Below are 17,669 nucleotides of genomic sequence, written 5' to 3'. Positions count from 1 at the left end.
CTAAGTGATGCCTAAAAGGAATGGAAAAGACAATGATTAAGTGAAGATACTTTGTGAAGTGGTCTCTGAATTAAGACAAGACTCAGTGGGGCCGCAGAATCTTTTTTTTTTTTAAATAAATAAATTTATTTATTTGACTGCGTTGGGTCTTTGTTGCTGCATGCGGGCTTTCTCTAGTGGCAGCGAGTGGGGGCTACTCTTCGTTGTCAGTGCGTGGGGATCTCCTTGCAGTGCCTTCTTTTGTTGCAGAGCACGGGCTCTAGGCATGCAGGCTTCAGGAGTTGTGGCACGTGGGCTCAGTAGTCGTGGCTCACGGGCTCTAGAGCACAGGCTCAGTAGTTGTGGCACACGGGCTTAGTTGCTCTGCGACATGTGGGATCTTCCAGGCCCAGGGCTCGAACCTGTGTCCCTGAATTGACAGGCGGATTCTTAACCACTGTGCCACCAGGGAAGTCCTGGGCTGAAGATTCTTAATTGGCCCCCTTGGGGTCTTGTCAGGCTCATCCTGGCCGGGGTGGGCTCCGTTCAGGCTCAGAGAGATTGAAGGGAACACCCAGCCCGCTGAGCATACAACCCGAGAGTTCTGAGACTAGACCCTAAGAGCTGAGAACACTGCCCTCCACCCAACCCCTAATTACAGGGCCGAGGCGGGGGAATGGGTGTCGTGGAGGGGAGGCCAGGTTGGTGAAGAGCAAAAGTGGGGAAGAACAGCCTGTGAGCTGAGGCTTGGCCATGACTCCTTGTCAGCACACAGATGCACTTTCCTGATCCCAGACTGCTGTGTGACTTCGGGAAAGCCCCAACCTTCTCTGAGTCTCTGCTTGCCAGCTCTCTCCGAACTCTATTTCTAAGAACCCTCCAGCTCTCGGTTAAGTGACACCCTCTCTGCTGCCCCCAGGTGACCTTCACTTCCTCTTCCTCCCTGCAGTGCCCAGCCCCTGCTGCTCTAGCTGCTTCCTTACTCTTGGAACCTGTGGCCTTACGCTTGCTCTGCCCTTTGACTCAGGCAGGCCTGACCTTCGGGATCTGAGCAAGTGGCCTGGGTGGTTTTGCCCCATGAACTTGCTCTGACCTTTGGCATGTTCACCTGTTCCCTCCCTCCACTGCACACACCTGTCCCCAGTCCTTGGGAAGCCCAGGAAATGTGAGGGACCAGGTTTTTCAGAGAAGGTAGCAGCACCAAGGGGCTTCTCATCCAACATCAGATGGCCCAGAGAGGGCAAATAGAGAAAGCCCTTCCACCACTCCAGCCCCTCTCTTGGTAACAGGCCATTCCTGGCTGGGGATGCTCCACCCCATCCCACCTCCCAGGCTACACGTGCTCAGGCTTGAGGGAGATTTGTCCTAAAGGTTCAGAGGCCACTTAACAAACCTCCCAGCATCCTCATTCCTGGCTCACCCCAGAGATGGGGAAATCACCCCTTCCTCAGACAGGTATGGTGCCCTAACAGGAATTGATATACATTTGTTTGGAATTTGCCCTCACTGGCTGCACCGAGGTGAGGGGACAGACTAAGGAGCCCTTCTCCAGCCTCCTAATGCAACTGTACTAGCCCAAGAGAGCCAGATATTTTATTTTATTTTTTATTTTTTTGCGGTACGCGGGCCTCTCACTGTTGTGGCCTCTCCCGTTGCGGAGCACAGGCTCCGGACGCGCAGGCTCGGCGGCCATGGCTCACGGGCCCACCCGCTCCGCGGCATGTGGGATCCTCCCGGACGGGCACGCGGGGGCACGAACCCGCGTCCCCTGCATCTGCAGGCGGACTCTCAACCACTGCGCCACCAGGGAAGCCCTTTATTTTATATTTTTGAGAGCCAGATATTTTAATACAAACTCTTCTAAGCCTTACGACACAACCACTATGATATAATCCCAGTTTTACTAAAATAAGGAAACTAAAGATCATGAGGTCAAGTGGCGGGCGCAAGGCCGCATAGCTAGAAAGTGACAATGAATGAATGATCTAACGGAGTGACTGAATGAAGGCGTGGGATGGGCGCGCCAGGCGATGGTTCGCAGAGTGCGGTGGGTACAGACCGTGCACAGCGCCCGCGGCCCGGCCCCCAGAGGTCTGGCAGAGGCAGGCCTTTCGCACCCCGGGGCTCAGGGGAGCGCAAGCTCCCAGAGGCGCGGCCGGGCTCTGCCCCAACCGCGCGGGCCGCCCCGCCCCCGCTCCGCCCCCAGCCCGCCCCGCCTGGGACCGCAGACGGCGCCCGGCGGCGGCGCGAAAGGCAGCGAGGAGGGTGGCTCCGGGCTCGGTGCTCACCGCGACTTCCCGTGCAGGGCCCGGCAGGACAAGGACCCGCGGCCTCGGCGGCGCTGGAGGATGCGGCCGCGGCCCCGGGCAGCAGCAGCAGCGGGAACCCCGGTGCCCTGCAGGTAGGAGCTCGCCCACTCGGCGGGCGCGGAAACTTGGGCCGAGTTTGCGGGCGGCGCGTGGGGAAGGGGCGGGTGGCGCTGCCCCAGGGCGCCCCTGCCGGCCGGCCCGGGGATGGAGCGCGCTGGGCCTGGGCTGAGGTGGCTTGGCTCCTGGCTGCCGCGGACCCCCGGCTGGCGGGCTGCGGGGCAGGGGTCGCGCCGCTGCCCCAACTTTCCCCGGACTTCGAGGCCCCCGGGGCCTGGTAGCTCTCTGGAGCCCCGGCGGGGCCCCGGCACCCGATCCTCCGGCCTGGGGCTGGCGAAGAGGAGCTCAGGCCGAGCCCTCGGGCCTCCCGCGGGGCCTGGCTCACGTGGACTGCCCGGGCGGAGATGAGGGGGCGGCGGGGGGCTGGCCTGGGGGGCGTCTGGCACTGAGGCGCCGCGGGGCCCTGGACGCGCCCTACTGGGACGGGACGGCCCTGCGGTTTCCTCGCTACGGCTTGACTCACCCTCTGGCCGCAGCCCAGGCTGGCGGGATCGCCCCGAGGCGGTGGCTGCCCGGACTCTGCTGCCGGGCCGCCCCCTGCCCCCGCCCTCCCGCCAGTCTTTGGGTGTCGGTCCGTGGGGCTGGGTGCGCGGGGGCCCGAACGAGGGGAGAACGCAGTTCTGGAGGGGCGTGTGTGCAGATATGGGCCAGGCACGTACTTGCAGGCACGGGTTTGCATGGGTGGCGGCGGCCTGTGTATCGGCCTGCTGGGGTGCACGTGCGCCCCAGCGCCGCAGGTCAGGGCATGGGGACACCCGGAAGCCGCCGGGGTCGGGTGTGGCGGCAGCCCCAAAGCTAGGTCGACTGAGGGCCCCAGGCACCGGAGTTATGGGCCAAGCAGGTAGGGGAAAGGGGGTGGAGCGGATCCCGCGACCCTTCCCCCACCACGGGAGCCTGGGCTGCCCCTAGATGCGGTTGTAGCGTGGGCAGGGCCCAGAGCCTCAGCTGGGGGAGGTGTGAGAACACGGGAAGGGGAGCCGATTCAGCCCTCTCAGAGAGTCCAAGCGCTGGCCACAGCTGGGCAGGATCGCTCTCTTCTTCCTGGTCTTGCCCAGCGTCCATCCGGAGACCCCTTAGGCGTTGGAAGAGGGAATTGAGCCACGGAGCTGTTTGCTCCCCCTGCTGCGTAGGGCAGGGATGGCACAGCGGTGCTGGGCTCTTCTGGGTGCTGCTCGAGGTTGGTCCTCCCAGCCCAGCTGCAACCTCAGCCAGCAAGCAGCTCGGTGGCCCAAAGGGTGATGTGACCCTGCCCCCTGGGGTCCCGCCCTTCTCCGAACAATTGCTTGCCTCTTGCTGCGTGTGTGGGGGGGAAGGAGGCACCTACATGTTGGCTACCGTTTAGAGTGGAGTGTGTAAAATATTGGGCTCTCCCCATCTCCTAAGAGCCGGAGGTAATGTTACCCCCATACCCTTCATAGTCCTCTGCCGGCTCCCTGGAGCCCCCATCTCTCCCCCAAAGACTCTTGGGGGTCCCAAGTGGCCTCACCTTTATTGGGCTAAGTCCCAGGGGAGTGTCTCAGGAAGTCTCCAGGGTCAAGGGCATGCAATGGGCAGAGCCTAGGAGAGAAGGGCTCTTGGGGCCGGGGGTGGGTATGGAGAAGGCCCCAAGGAGTGTGTGGGGGAGGTGAGACTAGAGCCAGCACTTATTAACCCAGAGCCCCCCAAGGGCAGGGGGGCTCAGCACTCCCCAAACCATACAACCCCTTCTTGCAAAGTTGCTGTGCAGCAGGGTGGGGGCTTTCCGCTTGGGGTGCAGGGCCCTGTCACAGGGCGCTGCTGTCGGTATTGTTGCTCTGGTGCTCCTTCCTGTCTTCTCGGAGCACCCACTTCTCCAGGCTGGCCAGAGGTGTTGGATTCTGGCCCGGAGATGAGATAGCTTTCCTTCTGAGTCGTGTCTGGCTTCCTTGGTGCACTTAGGCTGGGATGAGAGTAGGCATTGGCCCCCATATTACCCTCGGCTTTTTCTGTCCCCAGAATGTGCTGGTCTAACTCTGAGCATGTGGGTGTCGTTGGCCACCAGCCGGAAGGGAGAAGACTGAGAGGGAGGGCTGATCTTGGCTTGGTGATAGAAACTTGTGACACCTGTCCCATGGCCTAATGATAGCAAGATTGAGCTGATTCATCCTTTCTAAGCCACCTGAGGGTTTCGGGGAACAGGGCACTGGGGGAGGTAGAAGCAGGTCAATGTGGTCCTAGTAGACTGGCCTCAGATGACCCCCTCCTGTGCCATTGGGTGCCTGCTGCCTTGAGGAAAGCCACACTTGACCTCTCTGAGCCTATAGGTCCCAGTCCTTGCTTGGCCTTGCTTGAGGACCTTAGTCTTTCTCTGGTACTCAGTTTTTCCATCAATACAATGGGGGTCGTTGCCAACTAGCACGTTGTGACCCCTGGAAGCTCCTTCCCTGCATATTCACATCCTCTGGCCTCCCCACCTGCTCCATGGTCCTGTGCTGCCCCCATGTTCTTGGAATAGCTGCAGTTTGGGGGCTGGGATGGGCACAGGTTCTCCTCCCCTCGCCTTTTGGGAGCTTCCTGTTGGCGCCACAGCACCATCTGCTGGACAGCCTTTGCTCTCCTCCTAGGGGTGGGTCTGGGGTGGGGCTTATACAAAGGGTTGTGCTGGGGTACTGCCCCCTAAAACTAAGCCCAGTATCTGTCCTCCTGGGCCGAGGGACCCGGGTTCCAGGCCTGGCTCTGCTATTTTCGATGAGACTGGCAGGCCAGAAAGTGAGATCTAGAGTATCACAGGAAATCTGAATTTGTAGACAGTGCCTGATTCCACGTCTTGGCTGCTGTAGGCATCTAGAGATCACTGTGGCATCTTGGAATAAGAACTTGTAGTGAGAGGTAGGAAGCCTGCCTCTCCTCCCATGTCTTTCATCAGTGACTTTGGGATGAATGGGTCTCCTCATCTGTAAATGGGTGGAGGTGTGGGCAGGAGGAGTAGCCAAGCGAAGCGATCCTCAGACTGTGTTCTACAAAGTCTGAAATCGTGGAAGGGGCCTTGGGAGTCATGTGGAGGAAAGCTGAACAGAAGGGGCTCCTGGAGTGGGGGCGGGGGTACGTTAGGGCTGCTGTACAAGAATTCACTAAACAGAGGGTTCTGCAGCTTACAGAATAAAGTTGGCTCATGCCTTCATTCATTCATCCATACAGTCTTTATTGAGCATTTACTAAGTGCCAAGTTCTTGGGCATGGCAACGAGCCAGCAAGAGCAACAGCCTTCTGTTGCTTGCCTGTAACCTGTTTTTCTGACAGCCCCTGCCTCTCCCTCTCTCTCCCAGGTCAGCAGTTGAGTAGCTGGGGCCCTGGAGGGCTTGAAGCCTTCACAGTGATGGCGGAGAAGCGGCCACTGGGGACCCTGGGGCCCGTGATGTATGGCAAGCTGCCCCGCCTAGAGGCAGACTCTGGGCCCGGGCACAGCCTGCCCCCCTCTGCTGGTAACCAGGAGCCCTGCAGCTACAAAGGTGCCTACTTCTCCTGCCCCATGGGGGGTCCTCCGAAGACAGGGTCTGAGCGGTTGGCATCCTGGACCCCATACCCACCCTTGTACCCCACCAGCATGGCAGGACCCCCACTTCGGGCAGACAACCTTCTGACCAGCTGCCTGCTCTACCGCCCACCCACAGAAAGCTCCGAGAAAGTACAGGACTCTGGCCCGGTTGAGCTCCTACCCTTCGGTGCCCAGGCTCACTCCTACCCAGGCCCACCACTGGCGGCACCCAAACCTGTCTACCGCAACCCTCTGTGTTATGGGCTCTCAACCTGCCTGGGGGAAGGGGCAGCAAAGAGGCCCCTGGATGTTGATTGGACGCTGGTGACTGGATCCCTGTTACCCCCCGCCGACCCATCTTGTTCTCTGCCCCCAGCTCCTGGCAAGGGCCAGTCCCTGGATGGTACCTTCTTGCGTGGGGTGCCAGCTGGGACGTCTGGCAAAGACTCCTCGGTGAGCTTCTCCCCGTGCCAGGCATTCTTGGAGAAGTATCGGACCATCCACAGCACGGGCTTCCTGGCCTCCAAGTATGCAGGTCCTTACTCTGGGGACCCCAAGCAGGCATTGTCCGAGGGACCCCCCAGTCCTTGGACGCAGCTGGCCCAACCTCTGGGACCAGCCTGCCAGGATGCAGTGCCCACCCACTATCCGCTGCCCCATCCCGCACAGGCCCTCCCTTGCCCTCCAGCCTGTCGCCACCCAGAGAAGCAGGGCAGCTATGGCTCAGTGCTTCCACCGCAGCCTCTGGGAGCCCACAAGGGGGCCGGGTACCCAGCTAGTGGGCTAAGCAGCCCCTACCTGAGGCAGCAGGCAGCTCAGACACCCTATATGCCCCCAGTGGGGTTGGACACTTATTCCTACCCCTCTGCCCCCCTCCCAGCACCCTCGCCAGGCCTCAGGCTGGAGCCGCCTCTCGCCCCACGCTGCCCAGTGGACTTTGCTCCCCAGACGCTGGGCTTTCCTTACGCCCGGGATGACCTCTCTCTCTATGGAGCATCCCCAGGGCTCGGAGGGACGCCGCCTTCCCAGAACAGTGTGCAGGCCGTGCCACAGCCCGGTGCCTTCCAGCGGGCGTGCCAGCCTCTGCCTGCCAGCCAGCCATGCTTAGAGCCTGCACGGCCTGCAGAGAAGCCGGTGCAGGAAGCTGAGGAGAAGATGTGGCTGCCCAGCTGCAGGAGAGAGCAGCCCCAGCCCCACCTCGATGAGCACCCTGGGGCGCCCATCATCATCGGAGATAGTCCAGTTCCACGCACCCCACCGGCACTCCCGCCCTGTGCCCAGGAGCGCCAGTCTCTTACGCAGAACGAGGGCACACTGCCACCCAGCTCCCCACCCATGCCCATTATCGACAACGTCTTCAGCTTGGCCCCCTACCGTGACTACCTGGACGTGCAGGCACCTGAGGCCACAGCTGAGCCAGACCCGGCCCCAGCCCCCAGTGAGAACCATGACAAAGACTGCAGGGGATCTCTGCCTGGCCGGGAAGCCCCCTCGAGTGTGCACGCCTCACTTAAGGAGGAGGTGGCACTGGACTTGAGTGTGAAGAAGACCGCGGCAGAGGCCCCCCCTACCAAGGTCCCTCATCCCGCAGGGCATGCCAAGCCCACTGCAGCTGTGGATGTGCCAGGTGCGGGAAACACAGTCTCCGACATGCCAGGTGTGGGGGACACAGTCTCAGATCGGCAAGTCCTGAAAAAGGTAGTCACAGAGGCACCAGACCTGCCTGGGGTGCCAGTGACCACAGAGGCGACCCCAAGGACCAACTTCCACAGCTCTGTAGCCTTCATGTTCCGAAAATTCAAGATCCTCCGGCCAGCACCCTTGCCTGCAACTGTGGTTCCAGCCGTGGTCCCAGCTGTGCCCACCTCAGCCCCTGCTCAGCCTGCACCCACCCCCACACCTGTGCCCGCTGGACTACAGATTCTCACCCAGCCCTTGCCCGTGGCCTGCTTCAACCTGGCGCTGCCCAGCCCTCCAGCTGTAGCCATGACCTCCCCCGCCTCGGCCCCTGCTCCGGCTCCATCACCTGCTCCGGCTCCGGCTCCGGCTCCGGTTCCGGCTCCGGCTCCGGCTCCAGCTCCGGCTCTGGCTCCAGTTGTAGGCCCCGCTCCAGCGTCTACTCCCGCCACAGCAGACTCCCCAGAGCAACACTTTGCAGGACTGCATGCCTCCCTCTGTGACGCCATCTCGGGCTCAGTGGCCCACTCCCCACCGGAAAAGCTGCGCGAGTGGCTTGAGACGTCTGGGCCTTGGGGCCGGGCGGCGTGGCAGGACTGCCAGGGTGTGCAGGGGCTGCTGAGCAAGCTGCTGTCCCAGCTGCAGAGCTTCGTGTGCACGCAGCAGTGCCCCTTCCCCCACGTGGTGCGGGCCGGGGCCATCTTCGTGCCCATCCACCTGGTGAAGGAGCGGCTCTTCCCGCGGCTGCCACCCGCTTCCGTGGACCACGTGCTGCAGGAGCATCGCGTGGAGCTGCGGCCCACGACGCTGTCGGAGGAGCGGGCCCTGCGGGAGCGCGCCCTGCACGGCTGCACGTCGCGCATGCTGAAGCTGCTGGCGCTGCGCCAGCTGCCCGACATCTACCCTGACCTGCTGGGCCTTCAGTGGCGAGACTGTGTACGCCGCCAGCTGGGTGAGCATGGGGCAGCCCCAGTAGCCACCGGAGCTGTGTGAGCGAGTGACAGGTGTGTGGGCTGTGTGAGTGGTCACAGCCAGGGGCTGAGGGATTCCCGGGCTTCTGGAAAGAGCTCGTGCCTGGGGAGGGGGCTGGCCTTCCAGGGTAGGCTCTGTGGGTGCCCGCATCCCTCTTCACCCCCAGCATCAATGAGTGCCTGCACAGCCTCCTTTGTAAGTCTCTGAACATGCCAACTGCTCTGTCCCCAGGAAAACTTGGCCTTCCCTGGCACAGCACCCTCCCAGATTCCCCCCTCATCCTCTGTTGTGCCTGTCTGAGGTCATCTCCCCCTGTGTCTGTCCCGCCCCGCTCCCCTCTTCCGAGCTCAAGCCCCAAATACCTGACTGCGTGCTGGGCTTCTGCACCTGGGGGCTCTTCAACCCTTAGCTCCTCCCAAACCACGCTCCTGACCTTTCCCCTGAGCTCGCTTCCCATCCCCATCTTTCCCGTCTCAGCAGCACTGCTCTCATCCAGCACCTCGTACCCCAAACCTGGGAGGGGGAGGGGTCCCACCCTCCCCCCCGGAACACTTTTAAATGTGTAATTCCCCAGTCCTCCCAGATATTTACACACACAGAAATTGCCTGTAAGTCGGAGCGTCATTTTGTGGTTTGCTTCTCCCTACCAAATAATCTGTGCACGGTGTTCTCCAATGTGCTGTTTTTGTGTCTGGGAGCATCTTCTGCCTCCGTTCAGGTAGCTGGACCTTGCTCTGGGGAGTGGCTGTAGTGCCTTACGGCGGGTACCATCAGGATCACTCTTCTTCAGCCGCGGCTTTGCTGATGGTGTCAAGTGGTGTCTGTCGTTGCCTGTCCTACTTCAGGACATCTGGCACTGAGGCCAGAGGCCCGCTCTGTAGTCCCCCTGCCTTACGTCCACCAGGCCTCTGGTTGTGTCTCCACAGAAACTTTCTTGTCCCCTTCCCATCCTGGCAGTCTTGCCCTGGTCCAGACTCCATATCGGGGTGGAGAGGGGGCCTGAGGCAGCGAGGTGCTGATGTGGAGTTTGGGGTGTGGGCGATGAGCATTGCTGAGCACTTACAAAGTTGGGGCATTTGCCCTAATGGGGTGCAAAGAAAATGCAAGTACAAGCATTCTATTCCTGGGTGAGAAAGAGTGAAGGTGGGTGTCATGCCTCACTCACAAGCCCCCCAGCCAGTCTTCTCTCTATACATTTGGGCTCTCTGGGGCCCAGAGAGGGACAGGTCCTCTGGACAGTGGGTCACAGGCACATCACAGACCCCTCCTGCTCTGACCAAGCCTACGAGAGTCTGGGGCCCAGCCTCCTACCACTGGCTGCATTTTGGTGCCCCCGTCCCCATTCCCTCCCGTATCCTTATGGGGCCACTCCTCAGTGGTGTCCTTAGATAGTGCTCCCCTGACAGCCCCGCTTCCAGGTAGGTGTGCTCTTGGTCAGAAGGCCCCTCCCATTCCCTCCACCCCTTCCTCCACTCCCTCCCTCCCTCCGGGCACTGCTGTCTGGGCAGTCCCTGCCTGGCTCTTGTTCCGGTTCTGGGGGTGATGTGACAGAAGAATGATGGTACCCTTATATGTGGCAGGGTCCTCTCTCTGTATGCCTCAGTTTCCCCACCTGTTCAGTGAGCCTTTTGGATCAGACCAATGGTTTCTGGCCTGTTGAGCCCCTTTCCTCTTGTCCTTGCACCCAAAGGGTTCCTGGGGGTGCCCCCATTAGATAGAGTGCTGGTATCACCCGAGGAGAAGCACACCCTTTCGGCTTGACGGGCATGACGGTCTGGCCAGTGTGCACATGCTGGGAAAGGGTCATGATGTCTGTGACCCTGCCAGGGCCGCCCTGACCTGGGACAGTAGAACCACCGGTCTAGATGGCTTTGGAGGCCTGGAGATGGGACTTGAGGGTGTTGGGGGTCTGCAGCCTGACGGTATGTTCATTTTCCAGGTGACTTTGACACTGAGGCTGGATCTGTGCCCTCCTCAGAGCCCACCGTGGCCAGAGAGGAGCCAGAGAGCCTAGACCTGGCTTGGAAGTTGTCTGCCCCCAAAGCCAAAAAGCCGGGGAGGAAGCCACCAACCCCTGGCCTGGAGAAAGCAGAGGCAACTGCTGGAGGAGGGTCCCGAGGTGCCTCACCCACCCCTGCTGCTGGTGCCAGCTTGCCCGGCCCCGCGATGAGGGCGCGCTTCCGCAGCCTGCTCGAATCCGCCTGGCTCAATGGCCTGGCTCTGCCCACTTGGGGCCACAAGGCCTCAGGACCCGACCGGACCGCGCCCCGCCCGCAGCTGTTGGGCAGCCAGAGTCATCAGCTGTAGCCTTGGTCGCCTCTGCTGTTTGGAGATCTGGGGATCACTCTGTGCCCCGCTTCTGCCGGTCCAGCTGCTGAGGGCCAGGAGCGGACATGGCCTTGGGGTTTCTCCAGCTCTTACCCTGCCCCCGCCCCCCACCCCAGGCTGGGCTGAGAGCCCCTGAACTTTTAACTTGAGGGCCTTTATCAGAAAGGACTACTTCCTATTTCTTCCTTAGAGAAAACGTGTGGGCTTTGGAGCCCGACAGACTTGGGCTTGAATCCTGGCTCCTGTTCCTTGCTGTGTAAACGGGCAGGCCACTTCCTCTCTTGCGCCCTCAGTTCCCCATTTGTAAAATAGGACAACACAGCCTACCTCACAGGGTTGTTGTGGGGTGATGCCTGACACACACCCATCACGGTTTGCTCTCTGCTTCCTGCCCAGGACAGGAGCCTAGATCTCAGCCAGGGCCTGGAATAGGAGGCTGAGGCCCGCAGAACCTTCCTCTAGAAAGTCTTGATGTGTCATAGGACTTGGTCATCTTAGAGTGGTATGTTGTCCAGTGTATATGGCTCACACACTTTCTAGAGTCATTTCCCAGGAAAGCCTAGGGCTACATACAGCCCCAGCATTTGGGGTTGGGCCCTAACCCCCGAGTCTGGAGCTCCTTGAGGGAGCCTTCCCCTCCCATCCCCTGCTACAGGGGGTGCAGGGATACAGCCTGGGGCTGGCATCCTTGTCCTGGGCCTGCTGCTTTCACCCCTGGGAGGCCCCAGCCTGTGCTGAATTGACACCAGTGACTTCCCTGAGGTGCCGCCCCAACCTGGTGCATTTTCCCAGGAAAGTTGTGTGTTTGCCGGAAGCCAAGCAGCTGCAGGGACTCAGGGACTAAAAAAGGAACAGGCTGAGTGACAACTCGGTCCTGGGAGGTCTCCGAAGATGTCGACTAAGGACCTTGGCCCTCCCCAAGCCAGGGCCGCATCAGCCAGGCCTGCTGTGGGGTACCTTCTTGCAGAGTGCTGAACTGAGCCAGAGGCTGGCAAGCCAGGCCCTTGGCCCAGTTAAGGTCTGTAATAAGGCTGTGGGCCCTGGAGGCAGGCCATTAAACATAAAAGCATTTGGGTTGTGTTTGGACCTGGGGCCTGACTGTGTCTTGGGGGGAGGTCATAGATTTCATATGTCATCGCCAGGTGATGTCCTCGCTAGCCCTTCACTCAGAGGCTGCAGCTCTCCCTGCTCCCAGCCCAGAAGATGCTGAGGCCGACAAGCACGCTGTGCCCGCTAGCTCCGGCCACACGGGCCCTCACCACATGCCCACGGTGCAGCCGTTTCCCTGCTCAGGCAAAGCCTCTCCCTCCTGAGACCCATGTGGGTCCTGGTGGTCGCTGGTATGTAGCCCACTGCCCAGTGAGGAATGCTGGTCACCAGACCCTATTGTGTGCCCCTCTGCCAGGACCGAGGATGTGCCTGCCAAGGGCTGGGTAAAACAGAGCTGTCCCCATCTCTCCACTGAGGGCCGGCCCCTCTTACAACCTTAGCTGGGCTTAGGTTCCCTCCAGACGCCCTGCCTTTGCTGGCATGTATTCCCATAGAGGTTTGTTCTCAGGGCTGCTGAGGTTGCCTCCTGGCCGTGGTTTCCCACTCAGTCTGGGCAGAGCCAGTCTGTGAGGGCTGGTCACACCTACCAGCATCTATCCTAATATCTGTGGGTCTTCACTGAGCTCAGCTACACTATTTGTGGAGACCCGTTGCCCCCAGTACTCTATCCACACAGGCCCTTGGAGTCCCCTGGCCTGGGAAGGGGACAGGCCAGGAGATAGGTAACTCCAACACATGTGGTGACTGCAGTGCAGAACCTGGGGGAAGGGTGCCATGGAAGCTCAGAAGGGACCTGGCCTAACCGGGGTGTGAGGAGGTGTCCTTGGGTCCCAGAAGAGGTGCTGCCTGAAGTGGGCCTTGGAGCCAAGTAGGAAGATGTGGGTAAATGAGTGCCAAGTGCTTCCTGAGTCAGGTGAACAGCATGTGCAGGGTCCCAGAGGAAACAGGTGTGGCTGGAGTGCCGGAATGAGATGGGAGGAGGCGGGGCCCGGAAACAAGGCTCAGATCCAGTCTGCTCCTACCACGTCAACTCTGTCTTGCAACCTGAAGAGCTGGGGTGTGGTTCATGTTTACAGAAAGCTGAAGTGTTGGAGAGTTTGAATCACTCCGGGCTACTAGCGTAGGCAGGGAGAGACACGATTGCATCGTAGGCGAGGTCACTCCGAACCCCCGGGCCCTGGGCTTCTGCAGCCTGCCAGCCTCACCCACCCGGCTACCAGGGCCTTGCTGGATTTGGCTGTGATCTTTCCTTCTTTGCTTTTAATTTTCTTTTCCTTCCTTCCTTCTTTCCTCTGCCCTCTTCCCTCCTTTCCTGCCTGCCTTGTACACCTGCTGTGTCCCTGTCACGTGCCAGGCGTGCATCTTGCTCACAGTTACCTGGCAGGATCTGAGGCCTCGAGATAGGACTCCGCACCCGAGTCCGCCTGGGGCCCTAGAGGGCCGTAATGGTGCAGAGGCTGGATGAGAGCAGTGCAGAGCTGGAGCTGGTAGGGGGAGGCGGCTGCGTCCCTTGGGACAACTGTGTCCTGAGAGCCCAGTCTGAGGGGAGAGACCTGGCCCTGGCCTGAGGGGTCTGTTAAAGGAGGAGCCCAGCCTAAGGTGGAGGGGACGGGAACAGAACTCTGCCCCAGGACTCTTGTCAGGGAGGCAGTGCTGTCACCCCTTACAGATTTTCAGAACGCCTGTTCCATTCTTTGGTGGGGATATCGACGGCTAAGAGCTGAGGGCAAGGAAGGGGGCGGTGGGGTGTGGAGCTGAGTGTGCTGGGTGCCCCCCAGCCCTCAAGGAAACTGGAGTGGGGCCCACTCTGCTTTGGTTCTGACCCCACCGTTCCCTGTAACCGGCTAAGGCTCCTGGGCTGGGCTGTGCCCAGGCAGGGCTTTTCAAACAATCACCTGGGAAATGGTTTCCCGGGCCCCACTGAGAAGGGTCTTGGGCAGAGCCCAGGAACCTGGGGCTTTTTTTTGGTTTTTTTTTGCGGTACGCGGGCCTCTCCCTGTTGTGGCCTCTCCCGTTGCAGAGCACAGGCTCCAGACGCGCAGGCTCAGCGGCCATGGCTCATGGGCCCAGCTGCTCTGCGGCATGTGGGATCTTCCCAGACCGGGGCACGAACCCGTGTCCCCTGCGTTGGCAGGCGGCCTCTCAACCACTGCGCCACCAGGGAAGCCCCCAGGAACCTGGGTTTTAATTGAAGGTGATGCTGAGTCAGGTGTTCCAGTAACACGGACTACTACTCCCACTAGATTACAGATGGGGAAACTGGTACAGGAACTTGCTGATGGTCACATCAAGTCGGGGCCTGTGTTAACACCTAGAGCCAGTCCTGAGGGTTCTGGGCCAGCGGGGAGGCCAGGAGCCTTTGTACCTGGCTCCGCTCCGCCCCCTGTTGGCCTGGCTCAGACCTGCCCTGGCTGGGCTTCTCTCCTCACCCAGGTGGGCTTTCTAGACATCACGTGCACCTCTTGCCCTAATAAATGGAGGAGGGCGCTCAGGTGAGCCTCCAGCTTGAGTGAGGCCCTGCCCCCTGGCTGCCCCACCTGGCTCCCCAGCCCAGTACAAAAGGCTGAGCGGCCCAACCAGCTAGTTTTGCTGCCAGGAGTTAAGCCTGCAAAGAGGTGAGTGAGGGGGAAGCTCTGTCTCGAGCGGGTGTCGTGGGGAGGAGGAGAGCGAGGCTATGCAGGGGTTGAGGGGTACGAGGACACCCCCTTCCCCTCGGTAACCTCCACGGCTTCCTCCCTGGCTTGTCACTGAGGGGGTTGGAGTGACCGGGCTGCTCTCCCTCCGCCCCTTGCAGGAGAAATGGAGGAGGGCCCAACTCCCACCTGACTGAATGTGCCTCTTCTGACCCCCCCAGGCCCCTCTGGAAGTGGGAGTGGTGCCTGCTGCCCCTTAGGCCCGGCCCCAGCTGAAGAAGCCTGGGGAGGGTGTGGGTGTGAGGAAGGCTGCAGGGGCGCTCCGGCCGGTGGGCGCTGGGCTCTGCTCTGGCTGTTGTCCTCGGGCAGCTCCCCCAGCCCCCGGCCCAGGGGGTGCCGCAGCCCAGTCTAATGCAGCCCTTCCAGGCCCCAGGGCAGGGGAGGTGCTGCAGAGTGCCTCCTCTCGCTCCCCTGGCTGGACTGAGGTTGGCAGGTAGATGGGGGGCTCCTTGGGTACACTGCTGCCTCCTTGGGGATCCCAACTCTGGGCGTCCTAGCCGCTGCCCACCCAGAGGCTCGTACGTCGGTCGACGGCGCTATCCACCCCATCTGACACCCCCTCCACCCCTCCCCAGCCTCAGCCTGAACTGGTCACTCTGCCTCCTGCACCGCTGCCTCTGTCCTCTAGGGACCCCACCCCCAGGCCCCTGTGCCTTCTCAGGGCAGCGAGAACCTGGGCTCCTGGGAATGATGTGCTGAGCCCCTGTGCTCCGTGGAAGGACCTCAAGAGGCCTCTCCAATGATTACTAGGCCTGGCAGGGGGTGTCCCTTGCTCCTTTCTCCACCAGCCATCAGATAAAATCATCTACAAGCCCCTCTCCTTCTCAGGTGCGGGTGGTGAGCCCGGGGCGGTCTTGTCTCCTCCCCATAGTTCACAGCCTGCGATTCCAACCGTGGCGGCTGTTTGTCCTCAGACCCTACCGACCTCCCTTCCCCAAGCCCCGCTGTCAGAGGGACTGGGGCTTTGGCTTGGGGCCTCACGGCAGAGAAGCTAGGGGCTTCCGCCAGCCTCTTGCCTGCTGAGGCCTTGGCCCTTCCTTCTGAAGTGTCCTCAGTGAGGCCTGGGCTCCCTTCTGCCGTGAGTGAGCAAGAGACCCTGCTCGGGGAGGCCTGGGTGCCCCGGCAGTCCTGGGCCCTGCCTGCCTTTCCGCAAAACTTGGCGCCTCCTCAGTGTGGGAGAGCCAGGGTAGCCCTGACCAGCCTTGCCTGCCACCCCTCAGCTTGCCACCTGTTGGTCCTGAGGACGCCAGCTTCCAGGGGCATCTTCCCCAGCCCTGTCCGTCACCACCCTGGTAAAGCCAAGCCTAGCAGGTGGCACGAGTCCCAGCCACTAAACCAGGTCCCCACCAGATCTGCCTGGTGCTTCCCCAACACTGCCTTCCAGCCCAGTGTGCATCCCAGGCCCCCAGCTTCTGGTGCCCCAGCCCTGGCCGGTTGTCCAGCTTGGAGCCTCTCCGGACCTGGGGCTGCTCCATCTGGAGGTAGCTCAGACCCCTCTCCTGGTCGCGGGCACCTCTGGCCCCAGCCCCTGGCATCCCGGGCTCTTCCAGCGTTCCTCAGGACTGGTGGGGATGTTGCCGACTGGGTCCTTGGCCTCCTTAATCAGTAAAAATGGATCAGAGGCCAGAAAAGAGATTCAGGCAAGGCTTTATTCGGGCCCCTGTTGTAGCAGCGGGGAGCGAGAACAAGTGACAAGTAACAGGTTCCATTGCTTGCTCGCTAGCTGAGGTGGGGTGAGCCAGTTCCTTATGTGGGGGTGTGTCCAGGGGTCGGGCGGAGGGGTGGCTCAGGTGGTGTGCCCACACCTTGGTCTCTTTGTATCTCGTTGTCCAGCATTTGCCCCAACTGCGCATGCACGCAGTTATCTTTAGTCCCTTATATTGATACTTCCTTTGTATTTTCTTGCTGGAGGAGGCTTGTGTCCAGGTGCAAGCCTGTCTCAGGGAGACCTCGCCCTGCATTAGACTTGCCTTCCATGCGGCACCAGCCACTCCTTTCTGTTGTAGCCCCAAGGCCCGCCTCCCTGATCTGGGCCCTCCAGCTGGGCCCACCCTGCAGAGGAGGTGCCTGAGGTTTCTGCAATACTTCCTCTCACGCTGGTCTTCCTCCCAGGGACCCTTCGGGAGCCTGGTGCCACCGACTTCAGTGGGGCAGAGCCCAGTCCCCCTTCTCCCTTACCCATTGGCTCTATGGCCACCAAGGCCTCTGACTGCTGGGGGACCCACAGCCCCCTTCTTTTTGCCTGCTGGCCCACCCAGAGCCTGGATACCTGAGCCTCTGGGTAGAGAGGTGTAATGACTCCCGGGACGTTCCTCTCAAGCAGAGAGCCTACGTGGCACCGGGCCCTGGCTCTCTGGGCTGAACTGGGCAGCGGGAGTGTCTCTGAGGACATCTGGGCAGAGGTGCTCAGTCCTGAGGAACCAGCTCTCACAGCTTCTGCTGTGTTCCTATCCGGTATCCATCGGGGGGACCCGGCTCTCCTCCCACCTTGGCTGCTGGGACCCCCAACTCGACTCACTCAGGGGTCCTGACCCAGGAAGCCACAGCCAGCTGGGAGGAGTGCCTGGTGTTTCTGCACCCCTTTTTATGGTGAACACTTGGGCGGGAGGGGTAGGGACTCTGGGGGGACTACAGGTCCCCTCTGGTCAGCTTATGAGTCTAACCGGAGGATGGGACTGCCCCTGTCGCAGAGGTAGGTCTGAGTGGCCCAGGCCCAGTCCTTCCCTCAAGCAGAGTCCCTCTGTCTTTCCAGCTGGCAAGCAGGCCCTAAACCCCAATAATGGCTGGGTGGCCTGTGTCCCATCCCACTCTGTCTCTTGCCCCTGAGGGGAGTCTGGCTCCGGTCCTGGCACTTGGGTACCTTTGAGTGGGAGGCCACAGCTGGCAGGTTGCTCCAGCACGGGCAAGGCAGGTACCGTGGCGGAAGCCCCAGGCCAGGCCTCCAAGGCAGCCATGCTCCTCTCCACTTCTGTCTCACGCACGTCACCTATGCACTGCTTCTCCCTCACCCCCGGCTCAGCCTGGAAATCATACTGACGGTAAGAATAGTGC

At 61.1% G+C, this 17,669-nt stretch overlaps 1 protein-coding gene across 2 annotated transcripts; it reads left to right on the top strand.

Moving 5' to 3' along the window:
• The first annotated feature begins 2,085 nt into the window (after positions 1 to 2,085).
• LOC307182279 (uncharacterized protein C15orf39 homolog) lies at positions 2,086 to 12,450 on the top strand. 2 transcript variants are annotated; one of them, XM_079913521.1, is made up of 4 exons: positions 2,251 to 2,380; positions 5,690 to 5,872; positions 6,275 to 8,527; positions 10,487 to 12,450. In XM_079913521.1, the coding sequence occupies exons 2-4, from the start codon at positions 5,740 to 5,742 to the stop codon at positions 10,852 to 10,854; spliced, it is 2,754 nt and encodes a 917-aa protein (XP_079769647.1). In that variant the 5' UTR covers positions 2,251 to 2,380; positions 5,690 to 5,739; the 3' UTR covers positions 10,855 to 12,450. The 2 variants fall into 2 exon arrangements, with proteins under 2 accessions (XP_079769646.1, XP_079769647.1); XM_079913520.1 differs by having other exon boundaries at positions 2,086 to 2,380; positions 5,690 to 8,527.
• Positions 12,451 to 17,669: the final 5,219 nt, after the last annotated feature.

Source organism: Stenella coeruleoalba (assembly GCF_951394435.1).
Source record: "Stenella coeruleoalba genome assembly, chromosome: 2".
In the NCBI taxonomy this organism is placed as follows: Eukaryota; Metazoa; Chordata; class Mammalia; order Artiodactyla; family Delphinidae; genus Stenella; species Stenella coeruleoalba.
The sequence above is the reverse complement of the archived record's forward strand: the minus strand, read 5'-3'. Positions and strand labels throughout refer to the sequence as shown.